Here is a 21,345-nt window from a genome sequence, read left to right on the forward strand (position 1 = left end):
AGAAAACGCGTCTCAGAAGTCTCCTCAGGGATTTATAGCATGTTGTTTGTGAAGAACGTTTACCTGTTCTGACTGCAGATGCCTTAGGAGAAAGTTAGCGAGAAGCAGGAGGGTAATACAGGACTGTATCTGTAGCAGCTGCATCAACCTGGTGCACATAGGTCTGTTTAAAAGCGGTTAACTTAAAACTGTAGAATATTTTTAATCAAAACTATTTGCAAAATGACTTCATTTTTTATGTTCGATGCATTGGAGCACAGACAGAATTTATTTTATTTTTTTAAATGTGCACATACCCTTTATGGTCAGAAGATGAGATGTTTTTCACAAGAGAATGACCCAATTTCCTTAGCATGCGTCTTTACATTATTCTGCCAACAATATATACATTCTCATGGAAATTAAGTTTTTATCCAGGAGTGAAGGTTTGAAAAGGTACTTACATAGGTCTTAAAAGGACACAAAAATAAATCTTTTTTTTCTTTCTTACCTCCTTCTCTATCTCTGCCAGGGACTTGATTGTAATCCCCAAAAGATCAAGCTGCTGCATCTAAAACAAAAAAAAACAACTTTCTGATTAACCAAAATTTAAGAGGTTCAATTAAAAATGATTGATATTGGAATCTTTGTGTTGCAAAAAGCGTATTGCATAATTTTCTTAACACAAGCGACGACCAGAACAACAATATTTTGCCATAAGCACTTGTGATCAATGACAATGCCTTGCAAATCTACTAGTGACCACATGGGGGCAGAAAAACCAAGGAAACGAAGAATTTCTCAGCTAGAAAACATTCCGTTAACCCGACATACATACACATAAACACACTATATATATATACACACATAATCTAGTTATAAACTGTATAGATCTATGAACTGCAAGAGGATGAATTATTAATCCAAATTGACTAAGAATGTAGATACTATAAAGGTTCATCTAATATATATATACACACACATATATATATATATATATATATATATATACACACACACACACACACATATATATATATATATATATATATATACACACACACACACACACATATACACACACACAGACACACACACACACACACACATATACACACACACATATATACACACACACACACACACACACACACACACACACACACACATACATTTATTTTTAGAATACCAACTGGCCTATATAATCCTGTATTTAAACGAAAAATTCTACCAAACTTTATTGGGTGTCAAACTTTTTCTTGCCAGCAGTCTTGTGGGTGCATAAATAATTGAATGATTGATTATTTATTATATCTGTAAAAACACACTAAATAATAAAACAGTCCAAGTGAAATCTGGACTCATATAGACTAAAGGATTGTAAAACTAGAATATTGAACGCCTCTATATATTAGGATGAGTATCAGTGTCAGCTAACTTTTGGAAAAATGACAGAAGGCGGGTCACCAACACAGGAGAAGAAAATGGCCCAAGTTAAATGTGTTGTCTGGGATATGAAAAATAAGTCTACCTTCTTTCTAGAAACAGCGCCTCATGTCTACGGGCTGTGTCTAGTATTGTAGCTCAGCCTTGTTGATGTGAATGGCTGAGCTGCAATACCCGGCACAGCCCCTAGACAGGAGTGGCACTGTTTTTGAAAGTAAGTAAACCTGTTTTTCAAATCTCAGGACAACCCCTTTAACAGTCTATGTAGAAACGATGATCAGCGGTTACACGCAAAAGCCCCGAATGAGCCGGATATGCCTGCAATGGTGCAGATTGTACACTCACCGCATCTGACGCACATGCAAACTTCTCGGAAATCATAAAGGGAACTCCATCCATTGCTGAAAAAGAAACGGACAGAAATGATGAGCAAAGACGATAAAACTAAATACGTTTTTTCAAAAATGACAAATTGCTACAATACACAAAAATGACACCATTGCCCAGACAACAATCATTTATAAACCATATCAGATCTGTAATCAACCCAGCAAAGAATTACATTTTTTTATTATAGTTGTGCCAACGCCGTCAATTCATTTCTCAAAAACCCATAAAACTGCGCCGCGGATTACGTGACAGCATAGATACGGTTCTGACGGTTATTCATAGAAATGTCTCCTGCTCGCCGGGTCTGCACAGAGCCGCTCTCATCTGGGGGTCTGTCATATAAGAGTTAGGGCACCGCCGCTCGGAATAACAAGCTCTCTCCGTGTCACCTGCAGTCATTAAAGCTGAAGCCACTTCATCTGGGCGTTCTGCCACTGTACGGAATACAGAACGCCAGCCCATGCCAAGGGCTCAGCAGTGTAATTAGCATCCTCCTAAACAAACGAGTTTCCACACAGCTGTAATTAAGCAAGCTTGTAATTAAGGAGATGCCCTTTATCATACAGATCATGCTTAAAAACGCTTTGAAGAATGGATGTGTTATTAATGTGATAATGTCAAATCACAGACATTCACCAGGGCTGTCAGCGTGTCCTCTTCCTCCGCAGATTAGAAAACACATTTCGCGTGCGTGTGTTGTGCATAAATATGGAAACTACATCAATGTTAAATTTAATTACTTTATGGTAGGATTAGCAAACACTAAAGTCTCACGTTTCCAAAGCGAGTTATTAATATGGACTCTGCGCGCACGTTCTCTGGCCTGTCTATCAGAAACGTGGGGGAGATTTTACAGCTGGGGTATGCTAGCGCTTAGAATCATGTACCACTCATAATATAATACACGAGATGAGACGTCAACTATGAGCCAACATTATATATTCAATCATAACTACCACATATGTGTCATGTCGGAAAAGGAAAGATCTCCAAATATGCTGATTTGATAACTCAGATGCAAGCTATCGAAGGTGCAGAGTTTAGAAGTGCTGCCCTGGTGACAACACTTCTGGTCTCAACCCTTGCCAGGCAGTACTGTCATGTGGATATAGATCCCACATCCTGATTAATTTGATCAGCTGTAATTATTCTGAATACTATCTTGTTTCATATCCATATCCCTGATGACAATGCTGCCCAGTAACAGCAGAGACCAGAAAAGTTGTCATAGGGACTACAAGGAGTACTGTGCTTCCCCTTCCGCGAATCGACTGCTCCATTCAGTGGCAATTTTAAAATGTAAAATTAAATTAAAACAAATGGAAACTTAGCCTTAAAGAGCACCTGTGACTTTCGTTTCAATGTTTTTTTCATTAAACAGGTTGTCTTAAGACAGACATTTATGACATATCTGCAGGAGATGTCATAAGTGTCTGATAGATGTGGGTCCCACCACTGCGACCACAAAATATGTCACTAATGCGGGTCCCCCAACCCTGTGCCGCCTGGTGAGGTGCCTGCTGTCCACCACATGCAGATGAAGAATCCGGGCAGACCGGCCCGGGATTCCGTAAACAGCCCAGCTGGATGAGTAATGTTGTTTCCGTAACTCCCATAGAGGTGCACGGTAGTTACAGAAACAGCGTAAGACAGTGAGATACGCAATTTCTGTGATTCCCAATTTACGGAAACTTCTGTTCAGGACATAGATACGTGTCCCACCTCTGGGAAATGCACCTATCAGACATGAATGTCTACCATAGACAACCCCTTATCATTATCTACATACATATATATATATATATATATACACACAGTGAAGGAAATAAGTATTTGATCCCTTGCTGATTTTGTAAGTTTGCCCACTGTCAAAGTCATGAACAGTCTAGAAATTTTAGGCTAGGATAATTTTACCAGTGAGAGATAGATTATCTAAAAAAAACAACAGAAAATCACATAGTCAAAATTATATATATTTATTTGCATTGTGCACAGAGAAATAAGTATTTGATCCCTTTGGCAAACAAGACTTAATACTTGGTGGCAAAACCCTTGTTGGCAAGCACAGCAGTCCGATGTTTTTTGTAGTTGATGATGAGGTTTGCACACATGTTAGATGGCATTTTGGCCCACTCCTCTTTGCAGATCATCTGTAAATCATTAAGATTTCAAGGCTGTCGCTTGGCAACTCGGATCTTCAGCTCCCTCCATAAGTTTTCGATGGGATTAAGGTCTGGAGACTGGCTAGGCCACTCCATGACCTTAATGTGCTTCTTTTTGGGCCACTCCTTTGTTGCCTTGGCTGTATGTTTCGGGTCATTGTCGTGCTGGAAGACCCAGCCACGAGCCATTTTTAATGTCCTGGTGGAGGGAAGGAGATTGTCACTCAGGATTTGACGGTACATGGCTCCATCCATTCTCCCATTGATGCGGTGAAGTAGTCCTGTGCCCTTAGCAGAGAAACACCCCCAAAACATAATGTTTCCACCTCCATGCTTGACAGTGGGGACAGTGTTCTTTGGGTCATAGGCAGCATTTCTCTTCCTCCAAACACGGCGAGTTGAGTTAATGCCAAAGAGCTCAATTTTAGTCTCATCTGACCACAGCACCTTCTCCCAATCACTCTCAGAATCATCCAGATGTTCATTTGCAAACTTCAGATGGGCCTGTACATGTGCCTTCTTGAGCAGGGGGACCTTGCGAGCACTGCAGGATTTTAATACATTACGGCGTAATGTGTTACCAATGGTTTTCTTGGTGACTGTGATCCCAGCTGCCTTGAGATCATTAACAAGTTCCCCCTGTGTAGTTTTCGGCTGAGCTCTCACCTTCCTCAGGATCAAGGATACCCCACGAGGTGAGATTTTGCATGGAGCCCCAGATCGATGTCGATTCACAGTCATTTTGTATGTCTTCCATTTTCTTACTATTGCACCAACAGTTGTCTCCTTCTCACCCAGCGTCTTACTTATGGTTTTGTAGTCCATTCCAGCCTTGTGCAGGTCTATGATCTTGTCACTGACATCCTTAGAAAGCTCTTTGGTCTTGCCCATGTTGTAGAGGTTAGAGTCAGACTGATTAATTGAGTCTGTGAACAGGAGTCTTTTATACAGGTGACCATGTAAGACAGCTGTCCTTAATGCAGGCACCAAGTTGATTTGGAGCGTGTAACTGGTCTGGAGGAGGCTGAACTCTTAATGGTTGGTAGGGGATCAAATACTTATTTCTCTGTGCACAATGCAAATAAATATATATAATTTTGACTATGTGATTTTTTTTTTTTTTATATATAATCTATCTCTCACTGGTAAAATTGACCTAGCCTAAAAATTCTAGACTGTTCATGTCTTTGACAGTGGGCAAACTTACAAAATCAGCAAGGGATCAAATACTTATTTCCTTCACTGTATACACACATAATATATACACACACACCACACTTCCCTAATATGTGCATGTTGGTTCACTTAAGGTCAATATACACTTAAAAGATGAGGTTGGACAAATCTCATGGGCCAGGTATGTAGTGCACCTAAAAATGTGCTACTTATTGCTAAGCTGCTACATATAAGAGATTATATATATATATATATATATATATCTATATATATATATATATATAAATAAGGCAAATTGCCTCCTCCTCAAGTACTATGCCCTCTCCTGCTCTGAGATGCACCAAATTGTAATTTCATTACATAAATTAAAACGTTTTTGTATTAAATATTAAAAGGGGTTATCCGGGATTTTAAAATGTATGGCCTATCCTTAGTGAATGGGAGACCGCTGCAGTACCTTGCACAGACGCTACGAATGTAACGGTGTGTGTGAGTACGAATAGAAATGAAGCCCGATGTAAAACATTGAAGGAGGATGCGACAATACACAAATAAAAAAAAATAAGTAAAAATACCCCCCTCCCTCGTCTGAAGTACACAGGACTACAAAAAAAATAGTATCCAATCCAATACAGGTCACATATAACAGCATAACATCAGAGTAGAACATATTAGACATGTCCTGGCTGGAGGTAATGTATATTCATTGTCAGGACACATGAGTAGCGTTATAGTGTGTTTATGAGGCTGCACATAGCGATATAGCTATATCGCAATCTGCAGTGTAAATGAATGCGGAGACGTGTATGACGCTGATTGGTCACTGATTGGTCAGCCTCATACACTCCTCTGTACAACACCCACTTGGTCAAAAAGTAAAAACACGCCCAGTTGTCCATTGAGAAACTCATTAGAAAAAAGCTAATATAGGTCATAACTCCATCAAAAATGATCGTTTTTCTAAATTAAAAAAAAAACACTGCTGTAATCTACATTACAGCGCCGATCATATTATGTACAAGATAGGCCACTTATAATGTGGTGACAGAGCCTCTTTAAAGCCACAGACTACCAATAGTGGAATGTGAGATACTAATGGAGGTCAAAAGGTAGGTCATCTATGGGCAGCAGTGCCGATTTATGAAATTGAGGTGTAATCCGGAATGAGCTACGAATTCAGTAATAAGGGATATTGCATTGATTGAGGAGGAATCAGTGTTTCCCAAAAACAGCAGGAGATCAGAATAAAATGCTACTTTCTCGGTGACACAGTCGTAGGTAAATACAGCCACATTATTTGCCTGTTTGGTCCTCATGCACCAGATGCGTGACTACTTTCATGAGTCATTGTGCTAGGGCCTAAGCTATAAAAATTTGTCTGTGGTTAATAATGAGATTGGTCTGTAAGACTCCATTAATAGGGGATCCTTGGCCGGGTTAGGCAGGACCACTATTGCTTCTTTCATGGACTCGGGCAAGTCTCCAATCAGCATGAATTCCTGACAGACCTGTACTAATCTGGTCAATAGTGTGTCTTAGTACTCCTTATATATCTCCATAGGTAAGCCATTTTCTCCTCAAGCGCCTAAAAAATAAGAGGATTTTCTAACAGAGATCTTTGATGATCGATAAATGAGAGCAGACTTATATTATCAAGGTAGGTGTGAAGTTCTGCAGTAGAGTTATTATGTTTGGAGGAATATAAATTGTTATTTTAAAGGGAGTTCCACCACTTCTATATCTTTATTCAGTCATTTCCAGTAGATGGTCATTCAAAAAACTTTTGTACATCCAGTCAATTATTTTTGTTGAGGGTTGATGGAGTGTCCACAAATTCACTCTCCGTTTCATCTACTCTGAGCTGCCAGGCGGATGTAAGTGCTCTGTTTGTGGATTTCATTCTAGAGCGATGTTTAATGAGAAGCCTTCTCATGAAGGATCCTCTTAGGAAGGCATTCCACACTATTCGCGTTAAGACTGATCAAGTATCATGGCAAGCTTCCCCATTACCCAATATAGGAAGCCAGTATGGATTCAACTTCCATAAAGTATTACCTCACGGAAAACGTATAGAACTATTACCAGCAGGGAATGATCTGAGGAAGATATTCTACTTTTGTCACCATAGGAATAATACTGGTGTTACCAATACCAAGATCAATCTGTGATGGCGATCTATGAAAAGCAGAGAAACCAGAGTATCGTCTTTCCTCCGGAGAAAAGACAACGCTATGTTTACTACGGTTACAGAATAAAGGTGGAGGGAAATATACTACAATCAAAATAAATGTGACATTATATATTCTACACAAGAGCTAGATGAACCTACCTTCCGAGCCTCACTGAAATTAAACATTTTTGGACAAGTATATTCACTATTCTGGCATGTGTGCTAAATAGTGGAGTGAAATGAGTGGCCTAGCCACGGTCTATTACGTAGGTGCAGATTTTCAGGTATTATATATGACTTCTGCAGACACAGTATAGAGTTATTATGGGATTTAAGGGCTCAGAAAATAGCATTCCTTTTATTGGCCTCACCCATACCTTGGACGTTCCAGGAAACAACATCAATGTGGTTAGCCATCACCACCATAACAGTCATTTTGCGTAAAGGATATGTCCCATTCCAAAAACCAGTCACAGTAGACCCATTTAGGCATACACAGAAATCTGGAATACTTTCAATAAAAACAGACCAGAGAGGAACATTAAACACCTAAATGAGCAGTGGTGGCGCTGAAGTAAATAGAACACTTACTGCCAGGTTTATTCACGGATTACAGCTGATCGCTGGGTTCCCAGAAGGGAGACACTTTGTGATCAGCTTATTAGCAAGGGACCCTTTCAACAAGTAGGGATTGTCCAAAGTGGACAACCCCTTTACGGAACTCAACACTGAAGGCAGTGCTCCATGACCAGTGGAAAGGATCTCTCTAGCACCGGTCTTCTTGTAATCGAAAACCCAAACTAATATAAGCAACGACAGTAACCTGAAGATACGGCACAAATGGAAGAATCTCCTTTCTAACTAAAGTTTTTCAGACGCGAGCGCCAAAGATCCTTCCCCTACTATATATAAGAAGTGAAAGTGGTGACACCCAGAAGAAGCAAAATCTTTGCATTTGTGCAGACGAAGCAATAAAATGCATTGTTTTGTCTGGTAATTGGAGACCGCACACTAAAAAGCATTCATTCAGCCGGCACAAAAATTGAGCTGCCTACATGGATGGCTAAATTCTGCCTGAAATGATAATAAAATATTATATTAATATGGAAATCATCCTGCTGTTACCGTACACTGATTAGTATATAAATTACCTCTCATTACAGATTACAACCAAATAAAAGACTGTGTGTACAATGAATTACGGCCACAACTGCAAGTATTCCACTTCTGAAACCCCTTCACCCACCATCCACCCAGCTGCTTTGCTTGTGGACCACTGTATGTATGCAGAAAATTATAGGACATACAAGAAACGGGATATAATTACCAAGGTGAAATAGTGTTCATGCTTCCTTAAAGGGGTAGTAGAATATTAGAAATAGGTGTGCTTTTTTTTTTTTTTTACCCAGAACCAGCGCCACTCTCTTCTACAGGCTAGGTCTGGTATTGCAGCTCAGCCTCATTCACTTAATAGAGGTTGTAAAGGATTAGAGAATCATGGCTGCTAACTTCTAGACACAGCACACCACCTATCTATTGATTCTGTCTGGTATAGAAACACAGCTTCATTAAAAGTGAACGGGGGGTGACCTGCAATACCACACAAAACTTGTGGACAGGCGTGACACTGTTTTTGGAAAAAAACAGCCATGTTTTTCTAATCCTGTACAACCCTTTTAAATGGGACTGAGCAGCAATGTCAGGCATAGCCTGCAGTAAGTGTGTGGAACCGAAAGCTGATAAACCACCTTTAAGCAAGGTTCCCTCTATTGCACAAGGTTCAAAGAAGTCCCCTCCCTCACCATCAAAAACGTCTGCTTTTCTAATCAATAAAAGTCATGGGGATGGGGAGAGGACCCCTCGTTCTATTAAAGTTAGGTATTCGGCTTCCATTAGAGTCAATGTTAACAGAATTTTGTAAATCACATATCCAAATTTGTCATCCATGACCTTGAGGCCCTCTGCACATGACCGTAAAAATCACGTTCACTTCTATTGTCCACGGACACCTTCCCATTTATTTACATGTACTATCTTTTGTGTTTTACGGGCCTTGCTCCCATACTTTGTATGGGAGCACGGGCCGAGAATGCGGGCGGCTGTCCGCGGCCGGCCGTTCCCACAATCGCGGCCTGTGATTAGGAGCACGGCCGTGTGCACGGGGCCTAAGGTTGGATTCACACGAGCATGTTCAGTCCGTAAAGGACGGAACGTATTTCGGCCGCAATTCCCGGACCGACCACACTGTAGGGAGCCGGGCTCCTAGCATCATAGTTATGTACGACGTTAGGAGTCCCTGCCTCTCCGTGCAACTACTGTCCCGTACTGAAAACATGATTACAGTACGGGACAGTTGTCCCGCAGCGAAGCAGGGACTCCTAACGTCGTACATCACTATGATACTAGGAGCCCGGCTCCCTGCAGTGTGTTCGGTCCTTTACGGACCGAACATGCTCATGTAAAGCCTGCCTAAAGGGGTATCCGGTTTCAGCAAATCGTGCTTTAATTTATAAATTTTACTATATACTTTCTGTATCAATTCCTTATAGTTTTCAAGATTTCTACTTGCCATCATTCAATAGTAACCTTCATGGTTTACTCCCGGTATAGTTGCCGTTTGCATGGTATATGTAATGGAGCTGTGTACCTCTGTACATACCGCATCGATGGAGAAGGTCACAAACTACAAATCCGACAGAAAAACACTACATATGAAACCGTAGGAATACGGAGGTACAGTAAAGGTTCCATGCACCTCAACAGGAGTACGAAATAGAGCCGTAAAACAGCCGTGTGCAGGAGCCCTAAAGAGTAATCAGAAAACCAGACAATAGGCATAAGCAGAATACATTTTTTCCTGTAAAGCTAACCACGTCCAAGTAAAATCTCCGATAACGCTGATTATTGCCGTTTGAATTATCCTCATTTATCAAAACGGTCTAAAAACTGGCCTTGTTGCCCATAGCAACCAAAGTGCAGCTTACATTTTTTTCCAGAGACATTTGAGAAATGAAAGCTGAGCTCCTATTGGTTGTTATAAGGTCTTGTTACTTATAATGACTAATTGGAGCTCAGCTTTCATTTCTTAAATGGCTCTGGAAAAATGAAAGCTGCGCTGTAATCGGTTGCTATAAACAAGACCAGATTCTTGATAGACAGGGCCATTTCCATTGGTGGGCTAAAATTGTGTTGACTTGGTTACAACCGAGCTACATCGTAAAGCACACGGTCCAAAACTCGCTGTGATATTAGTTTCTGTTCACTGACCTCATAAAATGATGTCACAAGTTAATGAAGGGAAATTTGCATATATTCAAATGCAATTGAAGTAAATTGAGCATCAGAGTTCTCCTGAGAAGTAACAATCTAAAGAGTGGATTTAATAAGTCATCAAAAATGCTCATAATTTTTCCTGCTAATTAATTAATTCTGTTAGCGCTGGCCCCAATAAAAATAACAACTCAACATGCGCAAATGTTCAATTGTCTGGCATTGCAGCTATTAGGATAATTGAGCCTTGTAATTAAGATAATGCTCAGTCCCTGAAGCCAATTAACAAGACAACAATTAGTCCCGTTCGTTAATGCAAATCAAAGATTTTTCTCTTTATTAGTGGAGCACTTGCAGGGCCCCGGAGAAAAAGCCAAAGTGTTTGCACCAATCTACAGAAAGGTTACACTATTCCGCTAGTAATACAGACCTTGTCAGATTGTAATTAGTTATGATTAATCAATAGCAGGGTGAATTCATCCGTCTTATTCTACAGGACTTGACCCCTCAAATTCATAGCCTGTAACACATCAAGTATACAGACGGCATCTGATCCTTATACCATAAATAATGTGGCATAAATAGGAGAGGTAAGTAACTTTATGAGAACGCTCCGAGATGTAGGATATTCTTATAATAAACGCCAATGGTGTTTGTTTCTTTTTGGCTCTGTTATGGGGGACACTAGGGGCACCGTGGATCCCACTGTTGTAGGGGTAGCGGACATTGTGGTTATAAATTAAGAAGTGGACACGGGCTGTCGATTTTAAGGGTATTCTTAAATGGAGAACCCCTTCTCGGATTTAAGCCGGACCAGCAATCAGTTGAAACGGCGTGCGGCCAGCTATTTGCCCTGCAGCGTGTAGTATTACATGGCCGCTCATTCACATGAGTAGGTGAATATGTAATACATGGACGGGCCATCTTCCAGACCAGGAGCTGGTCTTAGCAGCAGTTCTCCGAGCCTCATAAATCCCCACCTATGATAACAATATGCCCTACAGGTGCATATGGAAAGGGGTTTTTGATGGGATAACCCTTTTAAGAGGGTTCTATGGCTGTAATATTTCTTTGACAAGCCCAAAAATTACATAATTTTAGATTGATGAGCCAAGTCCGAAGCTAATGCCCTTTGGGTATTGTAGGTCTTAGTTCCCCAAGAACATCGTTTTCAAGGCTGGACTCCTCACTAGCTTGTTATCGTCAATCTTCAATTTGGCCAACGTTGGAAACCAAATGACAACAATAAAAATAACAAAAACCTACAACTCAGAACCAAAGTGGACCAAATGTTTACCAAGTACGAAGGACCCCTTTGGGTAATGTAGATCTCAGTTCCTCAATGATCTAGTTTCCTGATCATCTAAATTGTGTATACATTTTTAAAAAAAATAGAATTGAAGAACCCTTTTTGGGCTACCTGTCAAATAAATAAAATCAGCAGTAGGGTTAATGACAAGTGAAAACCTGAGTATATCTTCCCCATTAGAAAAGTTTGATCATTTGCACATTATTAGAAGTTAAATTGTGCTAGTTATAGCTATAGACAATATGGCTACATACATATGTGAATTACGGAGGTTGTATTTGACATATTCCCTAAGCTTCACTAATGTGTATAGCACAAATCATCACTGACAGCTGGGGATCAATTTCGGAAGAACATTATAGCCTATGATAGTGATCCAAATTACAGCGTGTAACATTGTTCTCCTTAGTCTTTCCAGGGCCCTCAAGTGATACGTTGATCCAGACGATGACCCAACTACAAGTAGATCTAATAAAAACATTATTTTACTAGAATACATAATGACACACTCAAAACTCAAGACTCTGATAAGAAATGAGAAGCTGATGACTATTCCCCTCACAAAGTGCTGAATGCGAACATATACATGCGTTTCATATTGGAAAGAAGTGTCCAGATCAGGATGGAATGCAATCATTGTAATTGCCAAAAATATGGAAAATTCTTAGATATATGGAAAAGTAGAAATATTTTGCGCTTGTGGAAACAAGCTTAGTTTTTCTTTTGGGAAGGGTAAAGCTATTTGGGCTTATTAATACCCATATGTCAACATTGAGATCCCTTCCTGGTGACAAACTTACCGATTTCCTTAACAAATCGACCACAAAAACAATCACAAGGGGTGTCCCAGTGATCAGCTGCAAACAGTGGATGGAACCTGGTGTTTAACTCCCCTGCAGCGACACCGCAGGGTATACAGGTCCTTGTCAATGAATTAGAATATCAAAAAGTCAATTTATTTCAGTAATTCAATTCAAAAAGGGATACTGATGTTATATAGATTCATTAATATGATTGGATACAGCACTCTGTGGACAGCCAGCTTCTTTAGCAATGTCCTTTTGTGGCTTCCCCTCTTGTGGAGGTGTCAATGACTGTCTTCTGGACAACTGTCAAGTCAGCAGTCTTCCCCATGATTGTGTAGCCCACTGACCTAGACTATTGGACCATTTAAAGGCTTAGGAAACCTTGGCAGGTGTTTTGTGTTGATTCGCTGATTAGAGTGACACCATGAGTCTACAATCTTCAACTTTTACCCAATATTCTAATTTTCTGAGAGACTAAATTTTGGGTTTTCATTAACGGTTACCATAATCAACAACATTAAAAGAAGAAAATGCTGGAAATAGATCACTCTGTGTGTAATAAATCTATATAATATAGGAGTTTCACGTTTTGAATTTAATTACTGAAATTAATTAACTTTTTGATGATCTTCTAATTCATTGAGAAGGACCTGTATAATGAATTACACAGTTACTATTGAAATCAAAATCGGCTGTCCATGTAATGCATGGACACGCTGGCTTCTTCAGAATGAGAGATGCTCCATATAGCCACTCCTCACCCTGCCTAATATATGACGGTCTTGAAAGGGTGACCATCTACTACTTAGAAATCCCGAATAGGATATTTGAAAATGGGTTTTCTAAATTAGACAACCCATTTAACTATGATCTATAGTTATCTATAGTAACTTATGGTCATTTATCTTACGAAGGCCTAATGTACAACTGTTTTAAAGATCAGTTTTGTATGGATCCGTAATACAGTAGCAATCCGGTAAATACGAAATAGGAGGCACATGAAGCTTTTTATACATTCATACAAAAATCAGTGACAAAAAAATCATGGTGTGTTCCATCCCAGGCCATACTATGAAGGTATTGTCACTTAGAGGCAGTCATTATAAATTTAGGAATACAATTCACAGATGCCAGATTAAAGTTAAACCCTAATAAGTACATAGTCACATGGTAGGGTATACCTTAGTATGATGAACCAACAGCCCTGGGGTCCTTTAATGGATGTGGGCTGTATACCCATAAAGGCATCTCCATGATGTGATTAAAGAGAGATTCCCCCTTATATACCGTGATCAGCTTTGATTGCATCTCTATTTCACCCCTTGTATGTAGCAATCAGTTGCTAGAGTAAAGCCATGTGTCAGTCACATGATGAGCGCCGTAATAGTATAGCGCAGGTCCTCTGAGCACTACTGCTTGCACCCTAGTAGGGCGCTGCTCGTTAAGGTGGAGGATATTGAGTTACAGGGTAGCCACCTACAGGTGGCACTAGAGAGACCATTTTCTTCTCTCTAGAAAAGAGGCATTTTGTATACTTTCCCAAAAAATAAAACGTTTGTGGATATTTTGTCATGAGCTGTAACAATTTGTACAATGAAAGGACAACTTTACGAAAAACTATAAATAGAGCTCCAATTTCCCAAAAACACAGTTCAGAAAAAAATAAAATAAAGCTTTTACTAAATGTTCCATTCCATTAATGCAAAATTAATCTAATAAAACCAATGGCCCTATTAGAGCATCTATTGAATGCCAAGAAAACAAATCTCCATAAACTCCATGAGGTTGAAATAGACGGCTTCAACTCTAAATAGATCTTGGAAATTGAATGCACTTAACTTCTGAATATCCCCATAACCTGCTCTAAACCAAAAAAGCGGGAACATGGTAGTCACACAGGATATACATCCAGAAACCACTGAGTCTAATCCCCCAAACTGCCACAGAGAAGTGGCTTGGTTGTCCATAATTACTGCTTATACCTCACTTATCTTACATAGAGAAAGTGATCTCCTGTGTAGGCAGAAGCAAGTATAACCCCTACTAGATGTAAAAATACTTCTTATTGCAAAACAAAAAAAAAGCCTTTCGCCACTTATCAGACTTCTCTTTCCTATATCCGGAGCACTCACTCTCACTAGCAAAATCCATCTTAAGTTTTTTTTGGTGGGATTGAGCATGTGACTGAACGTGCTTTCTGGCACCTCTCCCCCCCCCCCCCCTACTTGATGTCGTTTTGATGCCTTCCTGAATGCCTCTCCCCACAGCCTTCCTCTTAACCGGCAGGAGATCTCTACCCTCCCAACCTCCCCCTGCTAGCAGAGAACAGACAAGCGGGGTTACCGTCAGCTGAGAGTTGCTGAGGGAGGTTCAAGCATCTCAAGAAGCTGCTTGGCAGAGTGTTGGGCAACACCATCCACCAGAATCCACTCTCCAATACAGACTGGAAGATGTCTTGAATGTGGAGCCTCTTAGCTTTGCCTCCATAAACCTGCGGGTGACTTTCAACCATTTTACCTCACTCCCTGTGACAAATGATTAGTCAAGTGTCCCTCCTCACCTACCAGATGCCTTTGTGATGCCATCCTGAGTATGATCGGCAAGAGTAAAGGCCCTCGCTGGGTAACATCAGATAATGCTCCCCCACCAAAAAAAAAAAACAACAAAGGGGAAGAAAATATACCCCAGAATAGAAGAATCAGTGGAGTGCAATTTCTTTAGTTTCAACTGTTAAAATGAAGAGATATTTAACCTCTCCTGAACCATCAATTACGAAAGGGTTACTGGAGGAGGAAGGTAATAAATCTCAGGAAGAGCATGGTTTTACCAACTTGTAGAAATGAGTAAGGAGGCACGTGGATTAGGCATGGGGGACACAGGACAAAAGGATGAGAATGCCCCTAAACTGATGGAAATTTGAAAACACCTAAAAGACTAGACTGGTCAAAAAGGAGTCTCAATATACAGGTGGACGCAATCCATGAACTGTCCACGGTCAGAGAGAGATTAGAGGAGACTGAAGAAAGAATCACCATACTGGAAAATACTGTGACAAACCTAATGCAGGACATTGTTAAATTACAAGAAAAAGACAAAAGAAAAAACACCAATAAATTAACGGATATGGAGGATAGATCCCGGGGGCCTAACCTATGTAGTGTGAGATTCCCAGAGGGATCCGCAGGAAGTGATTGTCAGGAAGGGGTTGTCAGGTTTTAGCAAATAATGTTATTTTTTTGCATAACTAAAAGTTACACAATTTTCCAATATGCTTTCTATATTTATTCCTCATAGTTTTCAAGATCTCTGCTTGTTGTTATTCAGTAGCAATATTCATGGTTTACTTCCAATGGATACAATTCTGTCCATGGTCATGTGATGGACACACAGGTGCAGGGCTCGTTACAGTATGTGTATCAGAGCTGTGACTTCTAATGATCCCAGTAAATATACTAGAGGACCTAGTTCGGTATGACCTACCATTAGGGTTGTGGAGTAAGATCTCTTGGGGGAAGTTGGGTACCAAAGGGTATCCATTATAGATTACAAAGCAGAGTTCCATTTTTGGGGGAAGGGGGAGATGCTAAGAGTAGAAGTTCTTCAAAACGATGCTGAAGGACTATGAGAAGGGGGTGGGGTGGTATCTGGAGGGTTGAAGGGCCACGAAATTGAGCCTTATCAAAAGTAAAGGACAAGAGGGTCTTACATTTTCCCGCCTTGCTATGGACAACTTGTACTAGTCTACATGATCATGTATATTAGGTCTCCTTACTAAATGGCTGCCTCCAACATATGAAGATACCGCCTAGTTATGTAGCCCTTCTATGATAGGCTGAAGATGTGGCCAAGATCCCTCCAAAGCGTCGCCAATCTAAAGAATAAAGACTCCTTCTCTGCTTCCCATTCTCTTTTGCAGTAAATGAAACAGAATTCAACTTTCATACAAAAAAAATAATGGGAACTCGTCGCATGGCGCGAATCATTGTGCTTATTCACAAAAGGGGAAAAATGGGTTTAATCCTTCTTTGTCAGCAAGAGAAAATGGAACAAGGAAATACAGCCCAGACAAACGTAAGAACAGATTAAACTCAACATTGATACAGAGAGATAGAAAAAAAAATAAAAGAATTGAAAAAAAATTAATTTGGTCCAAAATATCTCCAGAGGAATAAATAAAAAAATAAAATATTATGATAATTTTGCATAATCAGCAAGTGCCATCTGGAACAATTAACAAACGTTCTATAGAAATCGGAGAGCCGTTCACATTATATTATTAAGGATCTGGAATTATACAAGCAATAAATCCTGGCGAAACAAAAAAAAAAAAAAAGGGGGGGGTATTTTCTGCGGCTTGTCAGAGCAATTTTAGCTTTGAATACAGGAGAACACTTGATAAAGAAATTAATATTATGCAAATGACATCCTGTATTTAAAATTCTCCATGATGGCACAGGTTTTAGTGCGGACGCCGCGCGCTAGCTTCATGTTTAATTCATGGGCAAGTTCACCTGTCAGTTTGCAATCAGCGATATGGAGGAGCGTTCACAAACAGCAGAGCGGAGCTTTAATTGGAAAACTCTGCTGCATCTTTCAATTATTAGGAGTAAATTAAAAGCAGATGCAGACGGCGTATTAAGGATTTCCGAGAGGACGCGGGAAGTACACATTCATTGTTGTTGAGCCGCTGCAGCGGATGTTGAAATGCAAAACAATTTTAGGCATCAAAATCTGTCGAAGCAATCTGGTGAGTGCCATTCCATTAACAATGGTGAGGAAGCTCAAATTAACCTCTTGTAAACCATTTAATGTCTATTGTATAAACAGGAGAGTCAACAGGTGTGTGCAGAGTGAAACCACTGAACTACAGAAAACTACTTTAATAGTGCCGATTATACTACGCACGCTCTTAGGCTGGATTCACACGAGCGCTGCGTTTTTGAACGCGCAAACAACGCGGCGTTTTGCGCGCGCAAAAAACATTTGACAGCTGCGTGCGTCATGCGTGTCTGATGCGCGGCTGCGTGATTTTCGCGCAGCCGGCATCATAGAGATGAGGTTTGTCGACGCCCGTCACTGTCCAAGGTGCTGAAAGAGCTAAATCTTTCAGCACCCTCGACAGTGAATGCCGAACACAACAGCGAAAAACCTGTAAAAAAAAAAAAGATAAAGTTCCTACTTACCGAGAACTTCCCGGCCGTTGCCTTGGTGACGCGTCCTTGGTGACACGCCTCTCTTGACATTGGGCCCCACCTCCCTGGATGACGCGGCAGTCCAAGTGACCGCTGCAGCCTGTGATTGGCTGGAGCTGTCACTTGAACTGAAGTGTCATCCCGGGAGGTCGGACTGCAGGAAGGAGACAGGAGTAATCGGTAAGTTAGAACTTCGTTTTTTTTTTTACAGGTTCATGTATTTTGGGATCGCAAGTCACTGTCCATGGTGCTGAAACAGTTTAACCCTTTTAGCACCATGCACAGTGAATGTCTCCCAACGTCGCGGACCGGAAATTTTTTTGCCAGGTTCGGCCAAAACGAGTTTGGCCGAACCCGGTGAAGTTAGCTTCGGTTGTCGGGGTTCGCTAATCGCAAAGACACTCCGTTTGGATGTTCGGAAACAGAAAAGCACGTGGTGCTTTTCTGTTTACATTCATCCTTTTGACAGCTGTTGCGCAAACACGCAGTTCGCACGGAAGTGCTTCCGTGCGACATGCGTGGTTTTCACGCACCCATTGACTTCAATGGGTGCGTGATGCGTTGAAAACGCTGAATCAACGGACATGTCGTGAGTTTTTGGCAACGGAGCAACGCTGCGCAAAAAACGCTGCCATGTCTGCACGGCCCCATTGACAAATATAGCTACGGGCAACGCACATGAAAATCACGCGCGTATTTTACGTTCGTCTGAATAAAGCCTTAAAGGGGTTTTACGTCTTTATTCCACTCCCTACAGGTGAGAGCAGATGGCACCAATGATAAAATTCCTAACATACTTTGGTTTTCAAAAATGGCTCCTTCTACAACATGCTCCCTGTATGAAATAGAGACTGCAGGACGGCATTTTGGATGTATGCTTAAACTGTTCCAAAATACTATTCAGACTGAAGGGGGAGTAGAATGGGTTTTTTTAAATTTCTTTTTGGAGTGTAGGAGGAAACCCAGAGAATCCACACAAACACGGGGAGAACATGCAAACTCTATGCAGGTGTCTTTTATAAATCATAGCCATGCTGCGGCTCCCCTTTTTAACCACAACAGTTTTCTTAAAGTGGCAGTACCACCCCCTTACAATACCACTATATTTTGGAGGCAATACAAGTTCATTTCCATTGGAAGATTTTGAGGTTTATGACCAGATGCAGGAAAATATGACACTTATTAGGCCTGGTGGCCCCTCACTTTGGGTGAAACAAAAGATTCTACTTATGAATTTTGTCATTTTTGTATTGAACACATCCCAGCAGTTGTCTGGCAGCTGCTTATCTCCTCCACTGAAATAGCACGCACAATTTATTAATCGTCTCCAAGATGTGACATGTTGTCCCATGTTGACCATTTTAGGTTCTGTAGTCACTGGAAGGGACCGATCAGAAGATAAACTAGAGACTAGAACGGATTTGGTATTAATCACCTTTGATTAGCGAGTTAACTCTTTATTCTCACGAGTGGGATAAGCAATACATCATAGACAGCTCTTTATGATCCAACCACAGTAAGATAATCATATCCATCACCAGAGCACATAAGTGGTGACATCAGAGACCTCAATTTGGGGAATTTAATTTGCTACAGTAGAAACGAATTTCCCATCCTGGTAAAATATCTCTGTGGGCAACTTGTACGGATAATGAATTATTGTGACGACGGTCTGATTGGGAGAAACATCTTAATGTGTAAACTTAGCCCAAGGCTATGATTTGAGGACTGAACGCAATAGGACGCAGGTAATAACGCGTTTCAGGGTAACCTCATCCTACCATTAAATTGCTTGTTGTTTTCTACATTGAATGGAAATGAGAATGACAGGTTCACCGTAGAGTGACTTGTTGGAAGAACGGATGGTCCTCTTTCGTAACACAAGGACCTTTCTTCAGCAGCCCCTGCAGGACAAGATGCTCACTTGCCTTGATCCAATTAGTCAGGTCCATCATCTCGCTTTCTCAAGCCTTCAAGGCAACTCAACCCCATTCATTTCTCAAACCAGAAGAGATTAAATTTACTCTTCCAAACAGGTTACAAATAACACAATAGAGCCAGTGTGTCCTACCGAGTCCCTTCCCACTCTCACCACGTCTATATATGAAATATATACTTTATCCTGACAGATAATTTGTCTTTTCAACTGAGAACTGATAAAATCAAATCTTTAAACAACATTTGCTCCAGTTACAGATGAAGCCAGTGACCTCCCCGGCTCACACTTGTCCAACTGCTCACTCAGCATATCCACGCTCAAGTTTCAGACCAGGAACAGTAAGGAAAAAACATAGATCTTAAACTTAAAGATCACTGTAAAACCAAAGCTAATAAATAAAGCAACAAATTAAAGAGGTTTTCCAATCTTAGATATTTATGACGTGCCCAGAGAATAAACCAAAAATGTTTATTAGGTAAAGGTCTCACCTAAAGACTAGAATGAGGTCAGCCAACTCTCAATTCAGACACCAGCTTGCCTGGCGGAAGAGGGGATGAGGGATCCGTTTCTCCTGATGGGTGGAAGTTCCGACCCATCAGACATTTATGGCATATTCACAGGACAATTGATGGACAAGCACTTAAAACTGTCCAATACGATAGCGAGACAAAAGATCTTTTAGCAAACAACTTAGATATTGAATTCTCCAACTACATGAGAATGAGGCCAGCCAAATGTGTGCGATAATTAAATGGAGTAGGAGGGTCAGTGAATGGTTGTCAGAATCCCCTTACCACCTACCCCTGAGTCCAATTACCCTGTTCTATTTTCCCATGACATCAGGTGAGGGTCATGCCGTCACTTATAGACATTAAAGTTCTTCACAGTCTTGAACATATAGAAGCCGGTTTGTAGAGCAGCATGTACACAATTTTAGTCGGCGTTAACAAATCCCAGGAAGCAGGTAGTCAATGGGCTTAACATTTTCTGCTGGTGCCTAACCACTTAGGTTGCTTTCGGTTGACGACTATGAATATTCTTTTTACCAGGCAACAAAAAAATAAAGTGAAATTGGCTGCTGAATTGATCTAAAATATTCTGAACATCCTGGATTGATTTTTAAAATCAACTTACATCTTTCCACAAAAGAGCAAGAGCAAAAAAAGAAGACACACAGCACACCTCACAACAATGTAGATCAGGCCATGTGCACATTATTCAAAAGAAGGCTGAATCAACTCCTTGAGAATGGTTCAGATGCGAACCAAAACATCGCTCACTTTTTGGTGAATAAACTAAATTACTCAATCCATCTTGAAGTCCTGGTGCAGTTACTTACTCTACTTCTCTGATAGAGATAGATATATATTATATATATATATATATATATATATATATATATATATATACACACACACACACACACACACACACAGATAAGAAAGCTAAATCAATATTTGGTGTGACCACGCTTTGCCTCCAAAGCAGCATACATTTTTCTAGATA

General features: G+C 40.5%; 1 protein-coding gene across 4 annotated transcripts in view; it reads right to left on the minus strand.

Moving 5' to 3' along the window:
* Nucleotides 1–21,345, minus strand: part of MVB12B (multivesicular body subunit 12B) — a 102,645-nt gene that overhangs the window by 13,833 nt on the left and 67,467 nt on the right. For all 4 annotated transcript variants that reach the window (XM_075835476.1, XM_075835477.1, XM_075835473.1 and 1 more), the window contains 2 exons: nt 1,771–1,826; nt 491–550 (listed from right to left, as the gene is read on the minus strand). In XM_075835476.1, coding sequence (XP_075691591.1) covers nt 491–550; nt 1,771–1,826 — 116 coding nt within the window. The remainder of the gene's footprint in view (nt 1–490; nt 551–1,770; nt 1,827–21,345) is intronic.

Source organism: Rhinoderma darwinii, chromosome 8, assembly GCF_050947455.1.
Source record: "Rhinoderma darwinii isolate aRhiDar2 chromosome 8, aRhiDar2.hap1, whole genome shotgun sequence".
Lineage (NCBI taxonomy): Eukaryota > Metazoa > Chordata > Amphibia > Anura > Rhinodermatidae > Rhinoderma > Rhinoderma darwinii.